At 48.0% G+C, this 22500-nt stretch overlaps 2 protein-coding genes across 2 annotated transcripts in view; one reads left to right on the plus strand and one right to left on the minus strand.

The window, feature by feature from the left end:
* Positions 1-2495: 2495 nt before the first annotated feature.
* Positions 2496-10648, minus strand: pex2 (peroxisomal biogenesis factor 2). Its single transcript, XM_084461499.1, has 2 exons — positions 10582-10648; positions 2496-4040 (listed from the first exon to the last, which is right to left on the minus strand). Exons 1-2 carry the CDS (start codon positions 10583-10585, stop codon positions 3118-3120), a joined length of 927 nt encoding a protein of 308 aa, XP_084317625.1. The 5' UTR covers positions 10586-10648; the 3' UTR covers positions 2496-3117.
* A 1896-nt stretch (positions 10649-12544) lies between these two features.
* Positions 12545-22500, plus strand: part of LOC311322402 (uncharacterized protein) — a gene marked incomplete at both ends in the record, with an annotated part of 51256 nt that continues 41300 nt past the window's right edge. Inside the window, 3 exons of the mRNA XM_084454467.1 lie at positions 12545-12694; positions 14735-14866; positions 21162-21226. Coding sequence (XP_084310593.1) covers positions 12545-12694; positions 14735-14866; positions 21162-21226 — 347 coding nt within the window. The remainder of the gene's footprint in view (positions 12695-14734; positions 14867-21161; positions 21227-22500) is intronic.

Here is a 22500-nt window from a genome sequence, read left to right on the forward strand (position 1 = left end):
GTGTGTGCTCAGGTGAGCGTGCTCATTTATCCCCTTCCAGAATACGACTCCAACACACACTCTCTCAAAAACACCCGCTATTATTGTACCATTTTGGGACTGATTGATTGTCCCCCTGACCTATCACAGCGCAAAGGCGGTTCACAGAGGAGAGCAGACAGGGATAATTGGTCCCTGTAGTACGCGATGCCTGGCAGGTAGAAGCGCTGGACCAGCCTGCTGGAGCTGGAAGCTTGAACTCTTCCAGGAGGCTTTGCCACGTTCATTTTCACTTTTCTGGTGCAGTTGAAAATATTGAATAGGGTATGAGAGGTACTGTATAGTAGACGCAAAATAAGCATTACACACACTGATACAATATGGTGATATGCATTCCAGAATACAATATGTAGCCTATTTTATTATGGTGTAAACAAATGGCTTAATTATTTGCTTTCACTATTTTCTCATAGTTTGAAATTATTATAATAATCAGTTAGGGAAGGAATATCATTTTCAGATTCTCCATTCTCCCATAATAGGTAAACAGAGAGGTTCTGGTTGTGATATTGGTATTTCATGCTCGGATAGCATCACAGACAAAGGAAGCAGGTTTCTTGTTGCTGATAGTCAATTTAAATGAAGAGGTAAAAGTATATCATAAGCTTAAATGATAACATTCTCTCTGAGTGAAAATAGACATGTGAGATACAAGCTTTTGTGCTACCCTTGTCACACACACACACACACACGCACGCACGCACACACAATAGGTAAAAATAAAGTGCTCTGCATTACCAAGACTAAAATACAGCTTTTACTATAAAAACGATTAATCAGGAAAATCAACGGGATACATCAGTGAGATGGAGACGGGAGGGCGGAGGCGTAGAAGGAGCCTCATCACAGAAGGGATCTAGTTAGCGATCCTCCGCTGTAATTCTCTTTCTCTTAAAACCGCCGTGAGAGGGGGGCACGGGGGGCAATTTGCTCCCTAAATGGCTGAATGTGAGCGTACCGATTGAATATGAGCCTACAGATCGCTTCGCTTGGCCGCCGGGGAAACATAGCCCAGCCAGTCGGTGAGTGAGAGAGATGAACAGCTAGACCCTCTCCAAGCAGGGAGTCTGGCTCGACTTGGACTAATTCTATGGCACAACTAGCCTACATTCATATACGTAATACATGGCTTCTGCTATTTTTCCTTCTACTGTGTATAAGGGATTAGGTTCTTGAATTAGGACACAGTCATACTGTACGTAGAAAAGCTCTCATAAGCCAATTGACATGACGGTTAAGACAATGACATTGCTCTGGCATTCAGGTTAATCATATATGTATCCTTTAATCTCACCCCTACTTTCCCAGACTTTAATGAAAACTGCGATGCATAAAATATTGACAACCAATCTTTGGGCGGGTTAATGCATCAGTGGAAGCTCCATTAGTGAAATGTCCTTGATAAGAACAGAACAAAAGTCTATGAGGAAACCACACAGTATGTCTTTCTAGAAAACACATTAAATCTTCCATTTAAAGAGGATTGAGGGCAGGGCTGATTACACTTTGCAATTCTTTTTTAATCTTTAATCAAAATGGAGGACAACAAGAGTTCATTGCGTACAATTCATTAATATTAGTCCTGCGTTGCTTTCAAGGTCACACATAGCCTACACTTACACATGCATGCCTATCCAGAGAGTAAACACTGTAGCAGCATTGCGGTCAGATATTTTAATTATTAATATGACCAACATCACTACACGCCATCCTATTCCTTTATTAATGAATGAATGCCATGACTGGAGTAGTCATATATTTTACTCCCCCAACCTCCCAAAAGGCACATGAATGCCTTAGTGTTAAACCAATTGCATCAAGCCTATAAAAAGTGAAACTTTGTGATGTGTGTGTGTGAACCCGTCAGAGCCGGGATCACTACTACAGGCCCCCCATCACGGCTGCAGTACTGATTGATTGTCTCCGCAATCAGCAATTAAGCGACCATGATCAGAGGATGGAGAGGAGGAGGGGCTTCTCTTCTCTGGGAGCCCAGGGAAAGCTTCACTCGGCTGGGATGCATTTGGCCTGGGGCAGGGCTCATTGGTGAAGGTTAACTCCAGCATAAATAAGCATCTTTGGACTCATTACAGGGATTAGAGAGTAATTCGCCTGCAAGGAATGAGAAGACAGCCAGGGTTTTGCTACAGTTTACTACAGTCTTATAAGGGAGAGGGCCCCGGAGATTACGCAGTGTGTTTGTGGGTGGGGGTGAGAGAGAAAGAGCGTGTGTGTGTGTGTGTGTGCAAGAGAGATAGACAGTGTGTGTGTGTGAATCCGAGCCGCTGGCAGCCCCTTGATCTGCAGCAGGTCTGGGCGGTGTGAAAGGGGATGATGGGAATTGGAGGCAGAGCAGCTAGAGAGAAGTGTGTAGAAGTGTGTTGATTGTTATAAGTTTTCCTAATTTCGCTCTCCACTTAACAAAATAAACACCCAGTAGGCAATATTTCATCAATTTTAATGACGCCGAAATAGAATTTAGGCTGAAATACAAACAAATGCTAATTTGACGATGATCAGAGGCATCAGAAATTCACCCATTATTTATTCAGTCGAGTTTCTGCATTTTTCATCAGAACAAATATTCCCATTTCAACACACACACACAAGGCCAATTTGGGCCTAAATCAACACATTGGTTCGTCAAATATGCTCTGTGTGTGTCTCCACAGTCGCTCAGTGCACCAAGGACAAATAGTTCTGACCAAAGTCTAACAGCAGGGCGCAGAGAACTGTCAATATACGCTCACATACATTAAACATGTCCAGTTCATGCGTGTTCATAAAACAGACGGACATCATGTCAACTGAATTTCAGTCATATTTCTCATGTTCATGTCTTCAATGTGTTCCCCAGTCCTCTTTAAATATGTGTCCTAGGAGAGAGAAGGGCTAACAGCTAACAGGGCTAACAGCTAACAGTCCTTTCACTTAGATTCTTCAGTGCGATGTCAACAATAGCCCATTATGGCATCAAACATGCACACTGAGTCCCATTAAACATGTTAATTCACTGTTAATTAGGCAATTATACACATTGTGTAAATTAATACATTTTCAGGGAAAATGAATGCATCATTATCTTGTGTGAATTTCCATCATTTCGATCTGCAGCTTGACAGGCTCCGCCTCCTCCGCCGTCACCCCACACTTGGGACACTTCAGATAACCGTCGGCGATGGCGCGACTCTTGGCGCAGTAGTAACAGAACACGTGGGGACAGCCAATGGCGTGAGGCATGGTGGGCCACTCCCCACACAGCCCGCACTCCCGCCACGCCCCCGACCCCTCCCTCGACCCCTCCTCCTCCGGCCCCCAGAGCAGCGAGCGCCCGGCGGCCCGCGCCCGCCTCAGGTCCACCAGCGGGAGGAGGAAGATGAGGACGTCGGCGAAGCCGTGCCAGAGAAGCTCGCGGTTCAGGTACTGGAACGCCACGTCCCTCCCCCCCCGCGGCCTGCTGAACACCGCCCGCGCCCCCAGGATCCTCTCTGCCAGCGCCGGGTGCCGGCCCTTCCTGAGGAACACCAGGAAGTTGAGGAGGCCGGCGGCCTGGGCGAGGCCGGACAGGAGGGCGAGGCCCCAGCGGAGGCCCAGGGTCCCGGGGCCCGGGGGGGGCAGCAGGCTGTGGGAGCGCTCCCGGAGCCAGCGAGGGCCCAGCGCCAGCAGGGCCAGGCCCAGCCTCTGCCCGCGGCCCAGGGGCCGGTAGCGGGGGGAGCGGGACGTGGCGTCGTGGTAGCGCAGGCCGAGCAGCGCCTGGCCAGCCGTGGCGCTCCCGGAGCAGACGGTGAACCTCCAGAGCAGCAGCTGGAGGAGGGCCTTGAGCTCCGGCTCCGCGGGGGTCAGCAGGCCCGGCCGGAAGGGCTGGAAGCACTGGGAGAACTGGGTCCACAGCAGCTGCTCCAGGGCAGAGTCCAGCTCGAAGGCGTCCAGCTGGTCGATCCGGAGGACGGGGACGCGGGGGTCCGGGCCTGGGTCTGCGTCCTCTCGGCGCGCCTCACCCTCTGGACAACAACAACAACAACAACAAGGAAACCCCATTCATTCAATCAATTACTTCAAACAATAGAGGAGGTTTTATGACAATAATATGAACCCGACAGCTAATCACCCTCTGAGGAAGCAGAGAGGAGAGAGAGACCGTTTTGTCGGAGACACCTTGAGAGGAACCAGACTCAAGAGACAGAGCACATCCTGGTCTCTCTTTTTTCTTTTAACATTGGAGCGGAAATCACTTTTCACATGTAAACCCGTCCTCAATGCAGCCTTTGAGTCACACGCAGCAGAGGGGCAGGGGTTCTTAGACTGCTCCACACCCACCCACCCACCCACCCACCCACCCACACACACACACACACACACACACACACACACACACACACACACACACACACACACACACACACACACACACACACACACACACACACACACACACACACACACACACACACGCAGGGCAAGACATAGGGGGTCTTAAGTCTGCTCCCTCTGGAGATATGGGTGTGTGTACAAATCACATCACCAGGGATTAGCCTAACGGCGCAGTCTCGGCTTCACCGTAAACATCCGCCAATGTGGAACTACTTTCCTCATCCAGAGGGCTCCATATGGGATCTCACAAGTGTGACGTCTGGGGCCGTTTCTCACTGCTACCCCAGGACTGCTCCCACTGTTATCTGGCCTTTACTCCAATGGGAGCGCTTTTAGGAAGTGGAGGGCTAAGGCAGAGAGAGGCCTTTTCAACACTGCCTTTTGTGTCACACTGAACAGGATTTGTTACGAAGCTTTAAAGAGATTTGAGCTCTGGAAATATGGCAGCTTTGACGGAGAGGGTCACTTCCGACGTTTCTGGGGTTTATTTTGGAGCATGAGGACATCCATGTATTCATGATGTATCAATAGACTTGAGATGCAGTCAAATCAAGTTAGAATTAGGAAACGAATGATAACGGAGTCTGTATGCACATATCTGAGTAGCCTATGTGACAGATGGTTATTATCAAATAAATTCAGTTACTAGGAATGGAAGGAGAGGAGGGAAGGGAAGGAGGGAAGGGAAGAAGGGAATGGAAGCTATTTTCTGGCCAGGAATAATTTCTGGGACAAAGAACCTTGAGTTTAAAATTGAAAAGGAAAGAGTTGATCGCCAAAACAATGAAGATTAAATAATAGTTAAAGGTTCAAGACACGACCCTCTGTATTTACTACAGGTTATTAGGTGCTTGCTAAAGAACACTCACATTTGCCTGAGTGGGTTCATGGTGAGTGGGTTCATGGTGAGTGTCTGTAGCCAAGGCCTGTGTGTACTCTGCACGTGTGTGTGCAGGGCCATCCATCTGCAAGGCAGGCAGGCAGGCAGGCAGATAGACAGACAGACAGACAGACAGACAGACAGACAGACAGACAGACAGACAGGCAGACAGGCAGGCAGGCAGGCAGACAGACAGACAGACAGGCAGGCAGGCAGGCAGGCAGACAGACAGACAGACAGACAGACAGACAGACAGACAGACAGACAGACAGACAGACAGACAGGCAGGCAGGCAGGCAGGCAGGCAGGGCAGAAGCTCCGGTAGAGATAACTAATCCATCAGCCCAGACGGCCCACACTCTCTCCACCAGGTGCTAGAAATCCCTTCCCCTCTCCTCCCTGGAGAACCGGCCCTCCAGCCCCCACACTCTCCTCTGTGCCTTTATTGAGCAGTTTACAAGTTATGAATGAATATGTTTTATTTGGGGAGCACATTATTGACAGCTACCTATCAATAGTAATGCGACTATTGTCAAGGGCTTGTCGATATTAATGTAATTATGATGTAGAGGATCACAGAGATGTTGGAGTCAGGGGCCAAGTAACATCCCCTACTGGACTCCATATCAATAGCAGGATTACTATTGACAGGCAAGCTCAGAGTCGCAGCACTTGCCAAATATATAACGAGCAGACACTTCAGTCAATGCACTCTGCCTATAAAAATTAAGCATTTGAATTTACAGGGCTTTGACCAGAGAACTGGAAATCCATGCTCCTTATGTAATTGTCAAAAGTCGCAATCAATGCGGACAGAGTGTTTACTTCTATCGCAAACAAAGACCTCGCTCCCTCCTACACACATGCTCACTGTATGGGCACGCACTTATTGTACATGCATGCTCGCACGCACGCACGCAATGGGGTGTGATTAGTGCCAGCACACCATACTGAAACGCTTGACTTGCGCCTACTTAAGAAGACGCGATGACATCAAACGTCTAAACGCACGTGTATAATTTCCATTGACAAACAATGGAGAGACAGACGTCTCATAGCTGTAACGTACCTGTAACGCAGACGCTGTGCACATGTTGTTTACACGTATTGCGCATCGTGTGCGTGACGGCAACACTACAGGTTAGATGCGCCTCACATATGCGACACCAACACTACACATGACAGTTTGGTAAAATCATATATGTACGTACGTCTTGTAATGTGTGCAGAAATTGCATAGCGACGTGTCAAACGTGCCAGTGCCTTGCTAGCGCAGCAGACGTGTTAGCGGCCGCACGTGTAAGGTCAGTTGCCTTTAAATCATAGCTGGTTCTAATCTCGTCCTTGCCCATTGGTAATGCATTCTCAATAAATGGAATTCGCACATGTTAAGCAACTTGTTTTTAATAAAGCCTTATATCTGAATGACTCTTTCTTCGCAATTTAAAACAAATGTTCAGATACACGTGTTTCTTGTCAATAGAGGGCGCTGCAGCACCGTCAGCACCAGTTCGAACAGCCACAACCTATTTGAAAATGTAGCGATAGTGGAGATAAAACGACACATATCTAGGAAAAGTTATGCAAGGAGGGTCCTGGAATTTGATTGAGTGCAAATAAATATTCTTAATTTTTATTCAATATGGACAAATGAGCCCCGCTCGCAGCTTCTAGTGCCCGCTGACTTAACACGAGCGTGAAAACGTTACATGCATGTGCGCAAAAGTGACACGGCACTTTTTACACGTCACCCTCTGAGAATGCGAGCGACTCGTAACGCGTGCGTATATGCACGCCTATTAATCAGCTCGCCAAAATGCCTTTAAACACGCAATGCAGGCGACGAAAGCACTGAGTGTTTGTTACGCTGGCACGAATCACACCCCATACGCACGCACGCACGCACGCACGCACACACACACACACACAGCTGACCTAAAAGCATTGATCAAGCAGACATAGACTTCATAACTCTTCCATGGATCAGGCCAAGGAAAGCGCTCTGTCCAGGACGGATGGCGTCTGAGCTGGTAGCAAGCAGAGAAGCTGGTTCCCTTCAGCCATTTACAAACTGGGTCTTTCCATGAAAACGACAGAAGAAAATATTTCACAGGGTTTGGCCGACGCAAACTTTTGAGCAAGCTGAAAGAAAGAAATAGAGGAATAGACAATAGCCATGAGAAACAAAGAGCTGTCATATCAAACATGGAGCCGTACGTAGGCTACAGCCCAACAATATCAGAGCCTGACACCCAGGAGGTGAAATGCAAGGCTCAGCATCAGACTGAGGCCTGCTGGTCATATCAAGGGTTCTGACAACGGGGCCTGCAGTGCAGTCAGTGACAAACGTCTGACAGACACATCGCAGCCAGACCGATGGGCTGTCACTACAAACCTCCCCCCTCAGCTGAGAGCTGCAGGCTACCGTCCGCTGATGGAGAGAAGAGAGGGGAAGAGAGAGAGAGAGAGAGAGAAATAAAAGAAAGAGAGAGAGAGAAAGAGAGAGAGAAAAAAGAGAGAAAGAGAGAGAGAAGAAAAATAGCTAAGCCCAAACAGCTCCAGCATCCTGACCTTGAGACAGCCCGGTCACAATGGACCGGAGCGGAACATTCCGGAAGCCAATGCAGCTTGGCTATTTGTTGCCCAGGGAATTCGGACGGTGGCTACGCTGTCATCTGTAGCTCGGGGTTTGGCCTTGGAGTCGGGGGAGCAGCAGCTTTAGGGAGATGGGGGGGGGGTGGGGGTGGGGGGTAGCTGAGGGAGTTGTCTTTTGTTTTTCTACAGTGGACAAAGCTTGGAACATAATCCACTAATCTATCATTACAGTCCAGTTGTCTAGCCAGGCTTCGTCTTTTAAACATTAGGTCTAATTCTTGGCTCTCACTAGTGCTCAAATTCCAAAGCAGTTAGATGTGGTTGTTAGCATGCACTTGGTGAAATAATGACTGTTACAATTGGCTTCCCTAGACGCCTGTAGCACAAAATATGCATTTCTTTGCGACATAGCACGCTAAATTAGACCCCACAATTCTCCTCTGGTGTAAATTAATTTGTGTAATGCAACCTTCTTTATGGAGCATTCTAAACGTGTTTCTTTTTTATTCGTCTTTATAGCTCTCCTCTCACCAGCCACCAGCCGTATTAGGCCTGCTAATGTTCGCTCATCCCAAAACAGATGAGAATGTCAGTTTGAAACTTTTTAAAAAGTGATGCCATCCACTGGACCGGGGGGCGCGGGGGCATTAAAGGGATGTTAAAATTATCCAGGCGGTAACCGGACTAATTGTTATGAGTCTGTTTCATAAAAAATGAATGTGTGTAAATGCATGGAGGGGTCCTCGGGCCCTGGCTGTGTGCGTCGCACCCTAATGGTTTATCAAGGCTCTCCTCTCTCTCTAATCACCACAGACTTCACAGAGCCACGGGGTGAAGGCCAACTTAATGCCTGCAGAAAAAAAAGCCTCTCTTAGAGCACGTCTGGCACAAAGATTTGTGCTCTGGTTAATCTGGTTTGCTCAGAAGGTAAATTATTTAGGAGAATTAATTGATTTTGTGAGTAGGAAGGTGGAAGATGCAATGGCCGTAGGAGTAATAAGTACAAGGGGTTTGCAGGAAAACAACTTAAAAACTCATGAAACATTTAGAAGCTGAAGAAAGCGCCTTGGATTGAGGAAAGAACAGTTAATGACTGAGAAAACTGAAGTTGTGTCTTATGTAGTAATAATGTGCAAGCGTTGGGACCTAACCTCATGCAAATAAAATGCGTGGGCTCAAGAATATTTGATGAACTCATACCAAAGTCTCCCTCAACGCCATGACAGGACAAAGGGCCGTGAAAAAACAAAACACTGATGTGATCTTTGGTTCTTTCATGTTTTATCCTTTGTATACAACAATTAAAATGACTGAGCCAATGGGATGCCTGCCTGACACGCAAGCAGGACATGCCAGGGTCTTGAAAGCCCAGATGATCTTGTGTCTGAGGCAGACAGTCAGACCATGTGTTATCCTGACAAACGTGGGTTCAAGTCTTCCTCTGTGACTCACAGGCTGCATTCCACCCATGTCTGTATTCATACAATGAAATCAACTGAGGCAATTTCACACAGGGAGTGTCCAAGGCCGGTTTCATGCTTACAAATACAAAACAATGACAATTTCTACTTACTGCCAGTTCCTTGTAAGTCTGTGTGACCCACCTGGCCATGCAGTTTCTGTGAGTCTTTACAGGTTCCTCATTAGCTCGAGTTAGCCACTACTGGTCTCCCTGGGGTCCACCCACACAGGACAACACAAATGTGACAAACTGGACAGACAGTAGCCCACATAGTGATTCAGTGCCACTGCCCATAGCCATTTCCCCATCCTTGTCTAATGCGTCCTACAGAAAAATCTATAGAAGACCCCTTGACCCTGAGCTGAGATCACATCCGAGTTTAACTTTCACTGATTTCTTTAAAACTCCCTCATTATCTTAAGTGTTCAGACTCAGAGGCCAGTAGCCCCGCCCCCCTGGGCCCTGTTCAGTTCCCTACCAGCAGATCCAGAGACACTTCATAATAAGTCATCCTGGTTCTCAATTCTTAAAAATCCAGAATTATCAGTCAGTTAACAAAAAACAAAATCCAAAATCTGCTCCGTTTTGATAATAATAATGGTAGTATTTTATAATCTGAGTAGGGATTAGGTTGGCACGGAGTGAGAAGGGCACGCAAAGCCTACAGAGACGGATTGAGAGATGAGCAAGAATTAAGTGGGCTTTTTGAACTCAATAAAGTCAATGAAACAGTCTGTGTGGCAGGTCTTGCTCACTGGTTCTGATTGTACTGTACTGTTACTACGATGAAACATGCCTTTGCATAAGAGAAGCAACGCTAACAGGCGTTATGTGACGTTACAGTTTACTAAACAAGCGTGCATGTGAAATGTGAGATTCATGACCCTCTCGACCTAATCTGAGTATCTCCACCGTACTCCCATTAGGAAAATAGCCCTCGTCCATGATTAAATGCATTGATACCAGTATGCGTGCACGTCGTGTTAGCTTTTCATAAATACATTAAAAAAAACAATGTCCATAGAATTAAAAACGTATGCCATTCTTTGACGAGGTTGCTAATTTTTGGGAGTACTGCAACGGTGTACTCTGATACCTAGCCAGCTAGCTGGCTGGATAGCTAACAGACTAGCACCAAAAGCCTTCTCGCGCTCACACAAAGACCGTCACGTGTATATAATACATACTGCTACACCTCACGCATTGCATGGAACATAACCACGGTTGTATTTACCCATTGTTTTCCCCAAGAATAGCGGACTGCTAGATTTCACCTCGACATGCAACAACGCGCTGCATTTCCGGGGTTGTTGACGCTCGTCACGCCCCTGAAAGTGAATCTGCCAATAGCCAAGCGAGTGCTGAGACGACAATCAAGTTAAACCAATCACATTTTGTAGCGCCAACTGCGAAGTAAACACGAGCAGCACGTGGGAGGATCCCTACACCTCAACCTAATCGACACGTCGTCAGCAGCTGGAATGTAAACCAATCGCTACCCTGAAAACGAAGACGGAAAGCTACTTACACCAATCGTGTTATGCAGGAGGCGGGCTGCTTCCACGCCAGCAGTTTGGTCGTTTCACACCACTGTGGATAGTTGTAGCAACCGATTTGGACCTAGCGACCAACTACTGAAAACAAGTGAGCTACTTACACATATTGCAAGTACAATACACATTAAATTCCTTAGCATGACAGACGTCAACCGAGGCTAACAATCATTTTTATAAAACGTTGAATCCCGCTGGTACTGTAGGTAACGTTAGCAGCTTGCGTTTGCACCAAGCATCCACCCAGCTCGGCTCGAGCTCTGAACAGCTAGCTAACGGCGGCTATAACGTTAGCTGGCTAACAGGTTTTTCTGGGACGTCTTTGAACACCCTTGCTAACGTACAGCTTGACAGTTCAACAAGCCAGGTAGCCTTTTACAAATGAGTCGTTATAATACATCATGTCTTTTGGGGCCAAGAAGTCATGCTTCTTTGAAGAACAACTCTACAACAGTTGATGGCAGTCTTCCCATCAACTGCCCTGTGACCAGAAACATGAAACATCTTCTTGAAGAATTCAAGGAGCTATACGAAGAGCGATTGAGGCGTATCGATTTTGATACAGACGGCGGTACGGAGGAGATGCTTCGGGTAGGTGCTGCAGCTATTAGCCTAACTTAACCAACTCTCCATTCTAAACCAATTCCCATGATGGATATCCTCCACTACTTTGCTCGTCTATCCTAGCGGGGCACTGGCTGCAGCCTTTCTCCTTGATTCCTGAATGTCACAGGGCATCCTTTGCAGAGTGACCAAATCACAGTGATGGCCGTATCATTTACTAGACAAATGGCAGAAGGAAGCACACCGATTGTTTTATAAAGCTACTGCACTTGTAACAGGTGGCAAATTGCATTAGCTCTTCCATCTGAGCTGTAGACATAGAGAAGCGGATCCGCAGTCATGTTTAAAAGCCTTCTAATCATCCGGATTGTCATGTGAGATCATTTAGGTACACAATGTAACTGAGCGGCTGTGCATCAAAGTAAATGTAACCAGATTTCAGGGACAGGCTTTGGTCAACTGGTTCAGTACTATACCTAACAAGGTTATGCATTTGGAGAACTCAGAAGCTTTCAAGTCGCTCCATCCATGGCCGACATGTCAATCAAAAAAATCTTGCTCCAGATGTCCACAGGCAATGTTCTGTCATCCAGTAAGAGGATTTTCACGAACTGTAACATATGTATAGATTGTTTATAATGTGTTTGCTTTAGCCAGCACTCAGACAATGGAACTGTTTGGTGGTGGACAGTCCAGTTGATTAAAACGTGCTAGAGCACAAGCTGCCCACAGCAGGAAGGTGAATTCAGCGCCTGCTTGACAATCAGTCGCTCACAGTCCAAGTGTTGTACCCTTCGTGATTGGCAACAAATGACTGAAATTATCCTACAAAAAAGGGAAAAAAGCTTTGAGAAGTAAAGCGGACCAGCAGCCTTCCATGGGACTTTTGTGCTGATGAAATTGCTAAGAGGACCATTATCGTTGTGGAGCTTGCGTGGTGTGTGGTGTGTATTGTATGGTGCATATTGTGTGGTGTGTATTGTGTGGTGTGCATTGTATGTCCTTAAGTGCAAATGAAATCCATTCACAGAAGCACAGGCCACATCAACAGGAGGTCATCTGTTGTTGTTCTGTTTGCAGATGAAAGTGCGCGTTCTCCAAGCTTACGTCAACGACCTCGGAGACCAGAATCAGGTTCTGGTTCAGACAGTGGAGGGCCTGGACAAAGAAGCCAACAACAAGGTCTCCAGCCTGGAGGTGAAACTACGCACCTCAGATGAAATCATCGCTGTAAGAAGGTTTCTCTCCCCCCCACAGATTTATCGCCTCTCCATCGCTTTGTTTATGAAAGGCGTCGGCCTTCAAGTTAATGGAGTGGGGCCTTAAGATGGGATATGTAATTTAACGCAGACCCATTGTTGATTTCAAAATGCAGTTATTATTGTGAGTGGTGCAAGCGCAGGGGAGTGAACCCTGTCAGAGGCAGAGTGCAGTCTGTTCAACCGACAGGAGAACAAGGACTTCAACACATGGTATTATGCATATTGGGGCTTAGCAGTGTTTCTGCGTCTTTTTGAGCTCAATGGTTAGAACTGTCCCCCAAGGCCCCATTGTAGCGGCCGCTTATCACAGGCAAAGGCACGCGCACACACACACACACACACACACATATTCCCAGGTTGCAGCATTTTATGCTTTTAAACTAACACTGCTAATTACCATCTGTGGCTCCACATATTGTAGTGTTGTGATATCTCAAGGTCCCTCTCAGATTGTAAACCAAGGTGAGTGGAAAAGTGGAATGTGTCAACCATATCGTCCTGTTTCAAATGTGGGCAGTGTTCACCGTAGAGCAGTGCACACAGAAGAGTAATCTCTGCTTTATCGTACCACACGGCATTTAACAGCTCTAGTATCAGTGAGAAGGGCAGAGGGCTCCCTGTGCCTCTGCTCAGCCCTCTCAGGTCAGAGACGTGGAGAGCTCAGTGTTCTCTCCACCCCAGCTGACACTTCTACTCCTAATGTCCCCGTCTGCTAAGAAATCTGGATTTCTCCCACAGACACTAGAGGGAAAGAAACACGTCCAGATCAACATGGCCAATGTTTTCCCAGACATATGAACAGGCCATATCTCCAAATCCAAGTAAAAACAAATGTTTTATTCTGGCCGTGCCGTGGCCGTGTTTAGCATGCCACATAGTTTATATTCAATAATTCATTAGTTGCCGTCACTGAATTATTTACCTCTGAGTGTGCGGCGTCTATTGATGTTGTAGAACTTGAAAGACATGTTGATTATTCTAATACGCTGCCTCTGACTTCAGGGCTTCTCCTCACTTTTCCTCAACTGCTGTTTGAAAGATAGCCTGGTGTGAACATCGATTATGTGGATATCAACTTACAGCTTTAACTGGCCATTATTTTGCCTACAGTGATCTGCATAAGCAACATATAATTCAGTGGATATCTAATAACCTTGATTGAACCAATAGTGCGTTGCATTCTGCGTTTTCCCACTAGCTTAACGTCACACAACCTTCACATTTCAGGGCCGGGCAGTAACCAGTGGATACTGACCAGGAATGAACCCTTTTCTCTCCCATAGCACAAAGTCATTTTGGCTAACAACAGCTTATCGCAAAGGAAACCAATGAAGAACCACTTGGGTTGATGGAGTCGAGTACTAGCCTATAGTATGGGACCTCCCTAGCCGAGAACTAGCCTATAGTATGCTACACTCCCTAGTATAGTATACTCCCTAGCCAGCAAACTCAATTTTCTCTCGTCTAGCAAGAGTGAAAAGTTCTGTTTATGTTTTCTGGTCTGGTCTGTACAAACAGTATCTGCTGAAATTAGATTGGTCTAAACGAATGGACTGTCTCAGTAGTCTGTTAGACAGTTGTCCCCTGGCTGTCGTAAGCAGTGCGGTGCTGATGTCCCTAATTGGAAATTAAATCAAATCAGGAGCATTTAGAGCTACTTATGCACCATTCCACATTGAAAACTCTGCAGCGGGCTTGGTAATACGAGAGGGAAATGTCTGATGGAGTTGTTATGTTTCTTGGTTTATTCTCTGTGTTCTCGCGCTGTGATATTCTGGAGACCTTAAATCATTTTAATCATATAATTATTCTGTATATGATCATTTTACTCAGATATGATATTGCATTTTTCAAGATGGGATGTATTGTTAAACACTCCTGTGAATCCGTAACTGAAGACGGTGAAGAGCTTTCATCTGCCGTCCGATCCTCAGGCTTTGTTGTGGTCCGTTCTGCTTCCCAGGATCTCGTTAGGGCATCTTCTAACTGCGTGTGTTTTCCTCCCCAGGATCTGGACCGGCAGAGGAGTATTCTGGAGCAGAGTGTGCGTGATCTAGGCTCTGAGAACCAGGCCCTGCGGTCAGACCTGGAGTCCCTCGGGAGCCTTGTCCAAGAAGCTTCACGCACATGCGGAATGGACGTGAGTTCATTCCCGTCCCCTCCTCCTCCTCCTCCTCCTCCTCTGTGTGTGTGTGTGTGTGTTTTAATCCTCTCAGCCTGGCCCCTGGCCTGTGGAACAGGAAGGGGCAGTGCAGATCACTGGAGATCAGTGGAGATCAGAGCAGATCAGCTGGGATCATCAGGGATCACTGGGTCCTGCTTTGATCCGCTGATCCTGGCCAGCCATCGTTCCCACAGTGCCGCTCCGGAGCGGATTCCTCTTCTGTTTTCATTCCCATCTGGAGCATCTTGACACCATACGGCCCCTGAGAGGAGACAGATCTAGAATCAGACCGTCCTCTGCTGGGGACTACGCCTTCCCATTAAGGGGGAAAACCCCCAAACTGACTTCAGATCAGTGCCTAGGGGTGTATTTGTTATTCCTTTTCTAGCCCTGTTTGTCTCATCCCTTTGACATCTCCCAGAGTGAGTTGCACACACACACACACAAGCACATGTAAACACGCGCGCGCCGCCACACACACACGCACGCGTACAGAGGTCACAGGGTTGTGATTGTTGGCTATGCTAATACTGTTGTTAATGACTTTCCTTTGAGTGATAATTGATCGGCTTCATTACCATATTAACTCCGTGGCCTGCCGTCAGGGCCCCCGAGCCCACAGTGTAATGGATGCCACCGCTTGATCCCTGGAATAATGAACTAATTAGCTTAATTAAAATCAATAGAGGTGCCAATACAAGGTTAGGGCTCAGGGCCGCAGTCTCTATCTGTGTGGAGTAAATGTCAGAGAGAGAGAGAGAGAGAGAGAGAGAGAGAGAGAGAGAGAGAGAGAGAGAGAGAGAGAGAGAGAGAGAGAGAGAGAGAGAGAGAGAGAGAGAGAGAGAGAGAGAGAGAGAGAGAGAGAGAGAGAGAGAGAGAGAGAGAGAGAGAGAGAGAGAGAGAGAGAGAGAGAGAGAGAGAGAGAGAGAGCCATAGTGAGGTGAGAAAGTGGGAAGGGGAGAGAGTATAAAGAAGAATGACGGAGTGAGAGAAGGAAAGGGTGTGTCAGAAGGAGAGAGAGAGACAGGGAGAGGTTCCTAATGCTGATTTATGAGTGCTTGACGGTCGTTAGTTGGAATAAATGGCTTGTAGGAGCAGCGGCAGCATTACTGGTCCACAGGATACTAAGTGCATTGTAAGGTCACCCATAAGGGCAAACTTACATATGTAGTTCTCTGCCCTTGTAAACCTTTGTTAATATATCAGTACAGGATAGAGTCACTGGCTCGCTCTATCTGAGAGCATTGAGAGGCCAACATTAAACCATTAGGCTAAAGTCTACTTTCAGTTCAGTTAATTCTCTTAATTTCTTTATTAACAAGCAAACTATTTGATCCAAGGATATTGGCTATTGTTCATCATGACGGTAGACAGGGTAGCCAATGATTGTGTTTGATTATTTAGTCATATTTTGAGTAGTGGCAACCAAAATTTAATCTTACCTTCAGCTAAACATCTCAGTTTATTACAATGAACCTAAATCAAGGCTCATCTGAACTAGATTCAAACCCTCCAGACGAAATGGCGGACGATGTCCAGGCTCCTCTCAAACACATTCATCTGATTTAAAGAGAGAGAGGAAAAAAGAACGTGACAGCCATCGTTCCGTTCTGTTTTTCCACATCCTCTTTTTTCGGGCCTTTGTTCATATTAGACACATCTTCCTCTCATTGTGCAGGAGACACTGGCCTGTTGTTCCCAATCATCATCAGGACGGGGTTTGCATCCCATCGCCGATCTGGTGACTCACGCGCGGCTTCTCCCCTCGTTTCATGCTCTGCCACTTTTACTTGACCTCAGCTCCCTTAAGACAAAGGCAGAGATGGAGGGATTTAGTAAAAAAAGGCTGGAGAAGCAGGACAAAGGGTGGATAAGGAGACAGAGAAGGAGGGAGGAGAGGGGGAGGACAGAGGGAAAGAGAAGGGAGGAGTAGCTAGTATTTAGAGAGGAGGGGGGCGGGGATGTGTGGAGGACGGGGGGGAGGCAGGGAGGGAGGGGGGGGGGGGGTCTATGCAGTACTGATGTGGCTGACCTAGATCCAGGCCTTAATCACTTCTCTAACCTTGACTGGCCATTCCCAGCCCAACGTCACTCTCACAGTCCTCTCTCCTCCCCTCTTCTCTCTCTCTCCTCTTCTCCTCCCCTCTTCTCTCTCTCCTCTCACACTCCTCTCTCCTCCTCTCTTCTCTCTCTCTCCTCTCTCTCTCCTCCCGTCTTCTCTCTCTCCTCTCTCTCCTCTTCTCCTCCCCTCTTCTCTCTCTCTCTCTCTCCTCTCTCTCCTCCCCTCTTCTCTCCTCTCTCTCTCCTCTTCTCCTCCCGTCTTCTCTCTCTCTCCTCTCTCTCTCCTCCCCTCTTCTCTCTCTCTCCTCTCTCACTCCTCTTCTCCTCCCGTCTTCTCTCTCTCTCCTCTCTCTCTCCTCTTCTCTCTCTCTCCTCTTCTCCTCCCCATCTTCTCTCTCTCTCCTCTCCTCTGGCTTGTTCTCACTCCTTCCTATCTTGAGTGTGGGGGAAGGAGAATCTAGCCTCCTTTCCTTGACTCCTTGACTTCTTGTGTCCTTCAGGGTGAGGGTTGGTCTAGCGAGGTGTGTCTGGAGAAGGCAGCTATAATTCTATATAATAAAAATGATGGTTATATAAATTTTGCTTTCTTAGAGAATTGGGACCTACCCTCATTTTCATCTTCCTGTTTGTCTTAACGCCAACCATGAAAAGTCATCTGTGTGATGCAACATCCATGCAATCTTGGATGTGTGTGTGTGTGTGTGTGTGTGTGTGTGTGTGTGTGTGTGTGTGTGTGTGTGTGTGAGAGAGAGAGAGTGTGTGTGTGTGTGTGTGTGTGTGTGTGTGTGTGTGTGTGTGTGTGTGTGTGTGTGTGTGTGTGTGTATGCGCGCATGTGTTCTCCCTACAGGGCGGCTGACCATTACTTTGATAGTATTTTTCCTCACAGCCTTTTAATGGCACAAACACACGCACAAACACACAGACACACACTCATGCACGCACACACACTTACACACACACACACAGACACGTGCGCACAGTAACACACTCACGCACTCCAGGCATCCCTCTAACCAATGAGTTTACCGTGGTCATAACCTTCACAGGGCTCATTACCATAGATTGCATGCCTTTTCATAACACTGAGACCAGTGGTGACGGATCGCCTAGGGAGCACAGTCACACACACACACACACACACACACACACACACACATACACACAGACACTGATCTGTAATGAGACCTTATTCCGGACACCCAACCTCAATGGGCCCGTAAATTACAACCGCCACTCACCCATACATGGTTAATCAGCTAATGTTGTTTTATTTCGTATTATTAATTTGGCCCCATTTCTGATTTATGTAAAACCACCACCAGCACTTTCATCAGACATTTGTCTTTTTTACAGTAGTACCCCCTCTGTAGCTTGAGAAAGAGAGATATAGAGAGAGAGACAGAGAAAGAGACAGAGAGGGAGACAGACAGATACTACAACAGACAGAGAGACAGACAGGAAAGAGAGAGAGAGAGAGAGAGAGGGAGACAGACAGATACTGCAACAGACAGCGAGACAGACAGGAAAGAGAGAGAGAGAGAGAGAGAGAGAGAGAGAGAGAAACCAAATGAAGAGTCCGGGTGAGCTGTGTTTTCAAAGTCATGTACTTAGGGGGATTGCATTGGTAATGAATTGACGGGCTGTTTAGGCATACATAGCATTGCTCACTACTCACCTTAATCATCCAGCGAGGCCAGAACTCCCCGAGCTGAGGTGTGCGAGCGTAAACAGCACCGCCCGCTTCAAACGCTGACCCCGGTGGGTGGAGGTCATCGCATGCAGCTGGCTCACAGACCATCATGTGAATATATTCGGATTATTCTGTGCAAAAAACACTGATTGTGTCAGGGGAAATAAACTGGAAGCACACGAGACAGACACACAAGCGGGCGCGTAGCCGCGTACGGAGCACACAGCTAGCCCGTCATACGAGGCTTCACCTGCAGGAGAATGAGGATGGATCAATCCCCTTTTACCCACTCCTCCATTACAAAGTTGCAGCGAGTTTTCTCTTCAGGTTTTGTCGGCGAAGCCGTGTTCACTTTGTGTTGGTTTGTTGTTTATCGTGTTCCTGGGCATTGACCCAAAAACACGGAACCATTAGGTACACATTAATGCCCCCCCGCCCCTGGACTCGGCTTCATACATCAAATATGAACCTTCTCCGTAATGGACAGCTCCCTGTCTGCTCACAACCTCCCCAATCACCACAGAGTGTGTCTATCTCCCTTCCCAATGTCCTCTATAGTGTGTGTGTGTGTGTGTGTGTGTGTGTGTGTGTGTGTGTGTGTGTGTGTGTGTGTGTGTGTGTGTGTGTGCCTCAGACATTCATGCACGGTCTGAACTTGGTGCCCCCCTTCTTTCCGTGTCTCTCATTTCCTTGCACACGTGCACGCCCGCCCGTGCACGCCGGCTCTTTGTGTTGACCTGTGAGTCATTACCGTCGCCATTGATTTCCTTTTCCCCGAGTGACCCCTGTCACCACGGCGATAGACTGCATGCTTGCCGATATTTCACCAGGGCTGGACGGTCGTCACGCCAGAGTCACTATGACCCCAGACAACTCTCTCTCTCTCTCCCCCTCCTCCTCTCCTTCTCTCCTTCTCTCCTCCTCTTCCTCTCTCCTCCTCTCCCTCTCTCCTCCTCTCCCTCTCTCTGTCTGACTCTCGCTGACTCTCTATCTATCTCTCTCCCTCCTCCTCTCTCCCCCTCCTCTCCCTCTCTCCTTCTCTCCCTCTCCTCCTCTCCCTCTCTCCTCCTCTCTCCCCCTCCTCCTCTCCCTCTCTCCTTCTCTCCCTCTCTCCTCCTCTCCCTCTCTCCTCCTCTCTCTCTCTCCCCCCCCCCTCCTCTCCTCTCTCCTCCTCTCCCTCTCTCCTTCTCTCCTTCTCTTCCTCTCTCCTCCTCTCCCTCTCTCCTTCTCTCCCTCTCTCCTTCTCTCTCCCCCTCCTCCTCTCCCTCTCTCCTCCTCTCCCTCCCTCTCTCTCTCTGTCTGACTCTCTCTCTCTCTCTCTCTCTCTCTCTCTCTCTCTCTGACTCTCCTATCTCTCTCTCTCTGACTCTTCTATCTCTCTCTCTCTCACACACACACGCACACACTCCTCTGGTCAATGTGAAGGTGCTGCTGTAGGAGGGTAGAGTTAACCAATAGAGAGGAGAGGTCAGGTTGTCTAAGTCCACCTGTCTAATTGGATCTGAGGATGAACCCTGAGTCAAGGAAAAATCAAAGAGCATTCGTGTGTGTGTGTGTGTGTGTGTGTGTGCGTGTGTGTGAGGGAGTGAGAGAGAGAGTGAGTGAGTGAGTGAGTGAGTGAGTGAGTGTGTGCGTATGTGTGTTTTCCTGTGTGTGTGTGTGTGTGTGTGTGTGTGTGTATGTGTGTGTGTGTTTTCCTGTGTGTGCTCGGTTTCTCTGAATAGTCTTTTCAGGCCCAGAGCTCCATGTCAGCTGTTGCAAAGATGATGATGATGCATAACCAAATGTTAATAGCATAACATATATGTATATAGCATTATAACATCATATTTAATATGTTTTTTCATCTGGGCTGTATTGTTGTTCTATTTTCGGAGGCCGTCTGCCACTGAGCTAATTGAAGTCAGGTGATCCCTGCTGTTGTGAGAATAACTGTCAGAAAAAGGCTTTAACTAAGACCGTTCTATCTCACTCTCTCCCATTCCTCCTCTCTCCTCCTCCTCCTCCTCACCCTCTCTCCCATTCCTCCTCTCTGCCCTCCTCCTCCTCCTCACCCTCTCTCCCATTCCTCCTCCTCCTCCTCCTCCTCACCCTCTCTCCCATTCCTCCTCTCTCCTCCTCCTCCTCACCCTCTCTCCCATTCCTCCTCTCTCCTCCTTCTCCTCACCCTCTCTCCCATTCCTCCTCTCTCCTCCTCCTCCTCCTTACCCTCTCTCCCATTACTCCTCTCTCCTCCTCCTCCTCCTCCTCCTCACCCTCTCTCTCATTCCTCCTCTCTCCTCCTCCTCCTCCTCACCCTCTCTCACATTCCTCCTCTCTCCCATTCCTCCTCTCTCCCATTTCTCCTCTCATCTCCTCCTCCTCACCCTCTCTCCCATTCCTCCTCTCTCCTCCTCCGCCTCCTCACCCTCTCTCCCATTCCTCCTCCTCCTCCTCACCCTCTCTCCCATTCCTCCTCCTCCTCCTCCTCACCCTCTCTCCCATTCCTCCTCCTCCTCTGTATTTGTGTGATGTCACAGGTGTCCAGGGCGGAGCTAAGGACAGTCATGTTGAAGCAGCTTATAGGACCCACCAGTGCACATGTGTGAGTACTCTATGAAAACACACACACACAGACACACGCGCTGAGAATATAAGCATCAACCGGGACTTTACAATCAACACCTTCCACGTTTGGTTTAATCAAGTGTTAGGCCGGATTCATAGTCGATGCAAACTACATAAGCGCAAGCTTCGCAAGGCCACGCAAGATCTCGTTGCGTCCTTGCGTGTGTCATGCCGAAATTTGTCACTTGACGCAAGCAATAGTCCAATTCCTTGTGTTTCCACAAAACAAAACACAGAACGCAAGCTCTCGAGTCACGTAGCTCGCGTTGTTTACGTCGACTATGAATCAGGCCTTTCACAGCGCGTGTCCTACCTTGCAGAAGCTAACTGCACTCACCTCAGGAAGACCCTTCTCTAGAGAGAGACCGGGCTTCCTCAGGAAGACCCTTCTCCAGAGAGAGACCAGGCTTCCTCAGGAAGACCCTTCTCCAGAGAGAGACCAGGCTTCCTCAGGAAGACCCTTCTCCAGAAAGAGACCAGGCTTCCTCAGGAAGACCCTTCTCCAGAGAGAGACCAGAGAGAGACCAGGCTTCCTCAGGAAGACCCTTCTCCAGAGAGAGACCAGAGAGAGACCAGGCTTCCTCAGGGAGACCCTTCTCCAGAGAGAGACCAGACTTCCTCAGGAAGACCCTTCTCCAGAGAGAGACCAGGCTTCCTCAGGAAGACCCTTCTCCAGAGAGAGACCGTGCTTCCTCAGGGAGACCCTTCTCTAGAGAGAGACCAGGCTTCCTCAGGAAGACCCTTCTCTAGAGAGAGACCAGGCTTCCTCAGGGAGACCCTTCTCTAGAGAGAGACCAGGCTTCCTCAGGGAGACCCTTCTCCAGAGAGAGACCAGGCTTCCTCAGGAAGACCCTTCTCCAGAGAGAGACCAGAGAGAGACCAGGCTTCCTCAGGAAGACCCTTCTCCAGAGAGAGACCAGGCTTCCTCAGGGAGTCACGGCGACGCTGAGTGATGTTTAAATGTATTCCCAGCATGCAATTCTGCCAGGCCTTGTGGCCTCAGCCCATGGATGTATTATATAAACTGGATACAGCCACTCCATTCACTGGCCGCTATCAACAATGAAGCCCTATTGAACCGCGCCATCTTGGCAAAATTTGTAGTCATTTGACTATTTCTGGTTACTTTTGACTTGCGCAGTTGTGCTTTTCTGGCCTTCCGGTTACTTTTGACTTGCGCAGTTGAGCTTCTCTGGCCGACGCGCGTCCACGAAAAAGTTCACATTTTTTAATGAAAATGACCACAAGACA

This window comes from Borostomias antarcticus (genome assembly GCF_949987555.1).
Source record: "Borostomias antarcticus genome assembly, chromosome: 2".
NCBI lineage: Eukaryota > Metazoa > Chordata > Actinopteri > Stomiiformes > Stomiidae > Borostomias > Borostomias antarcticus.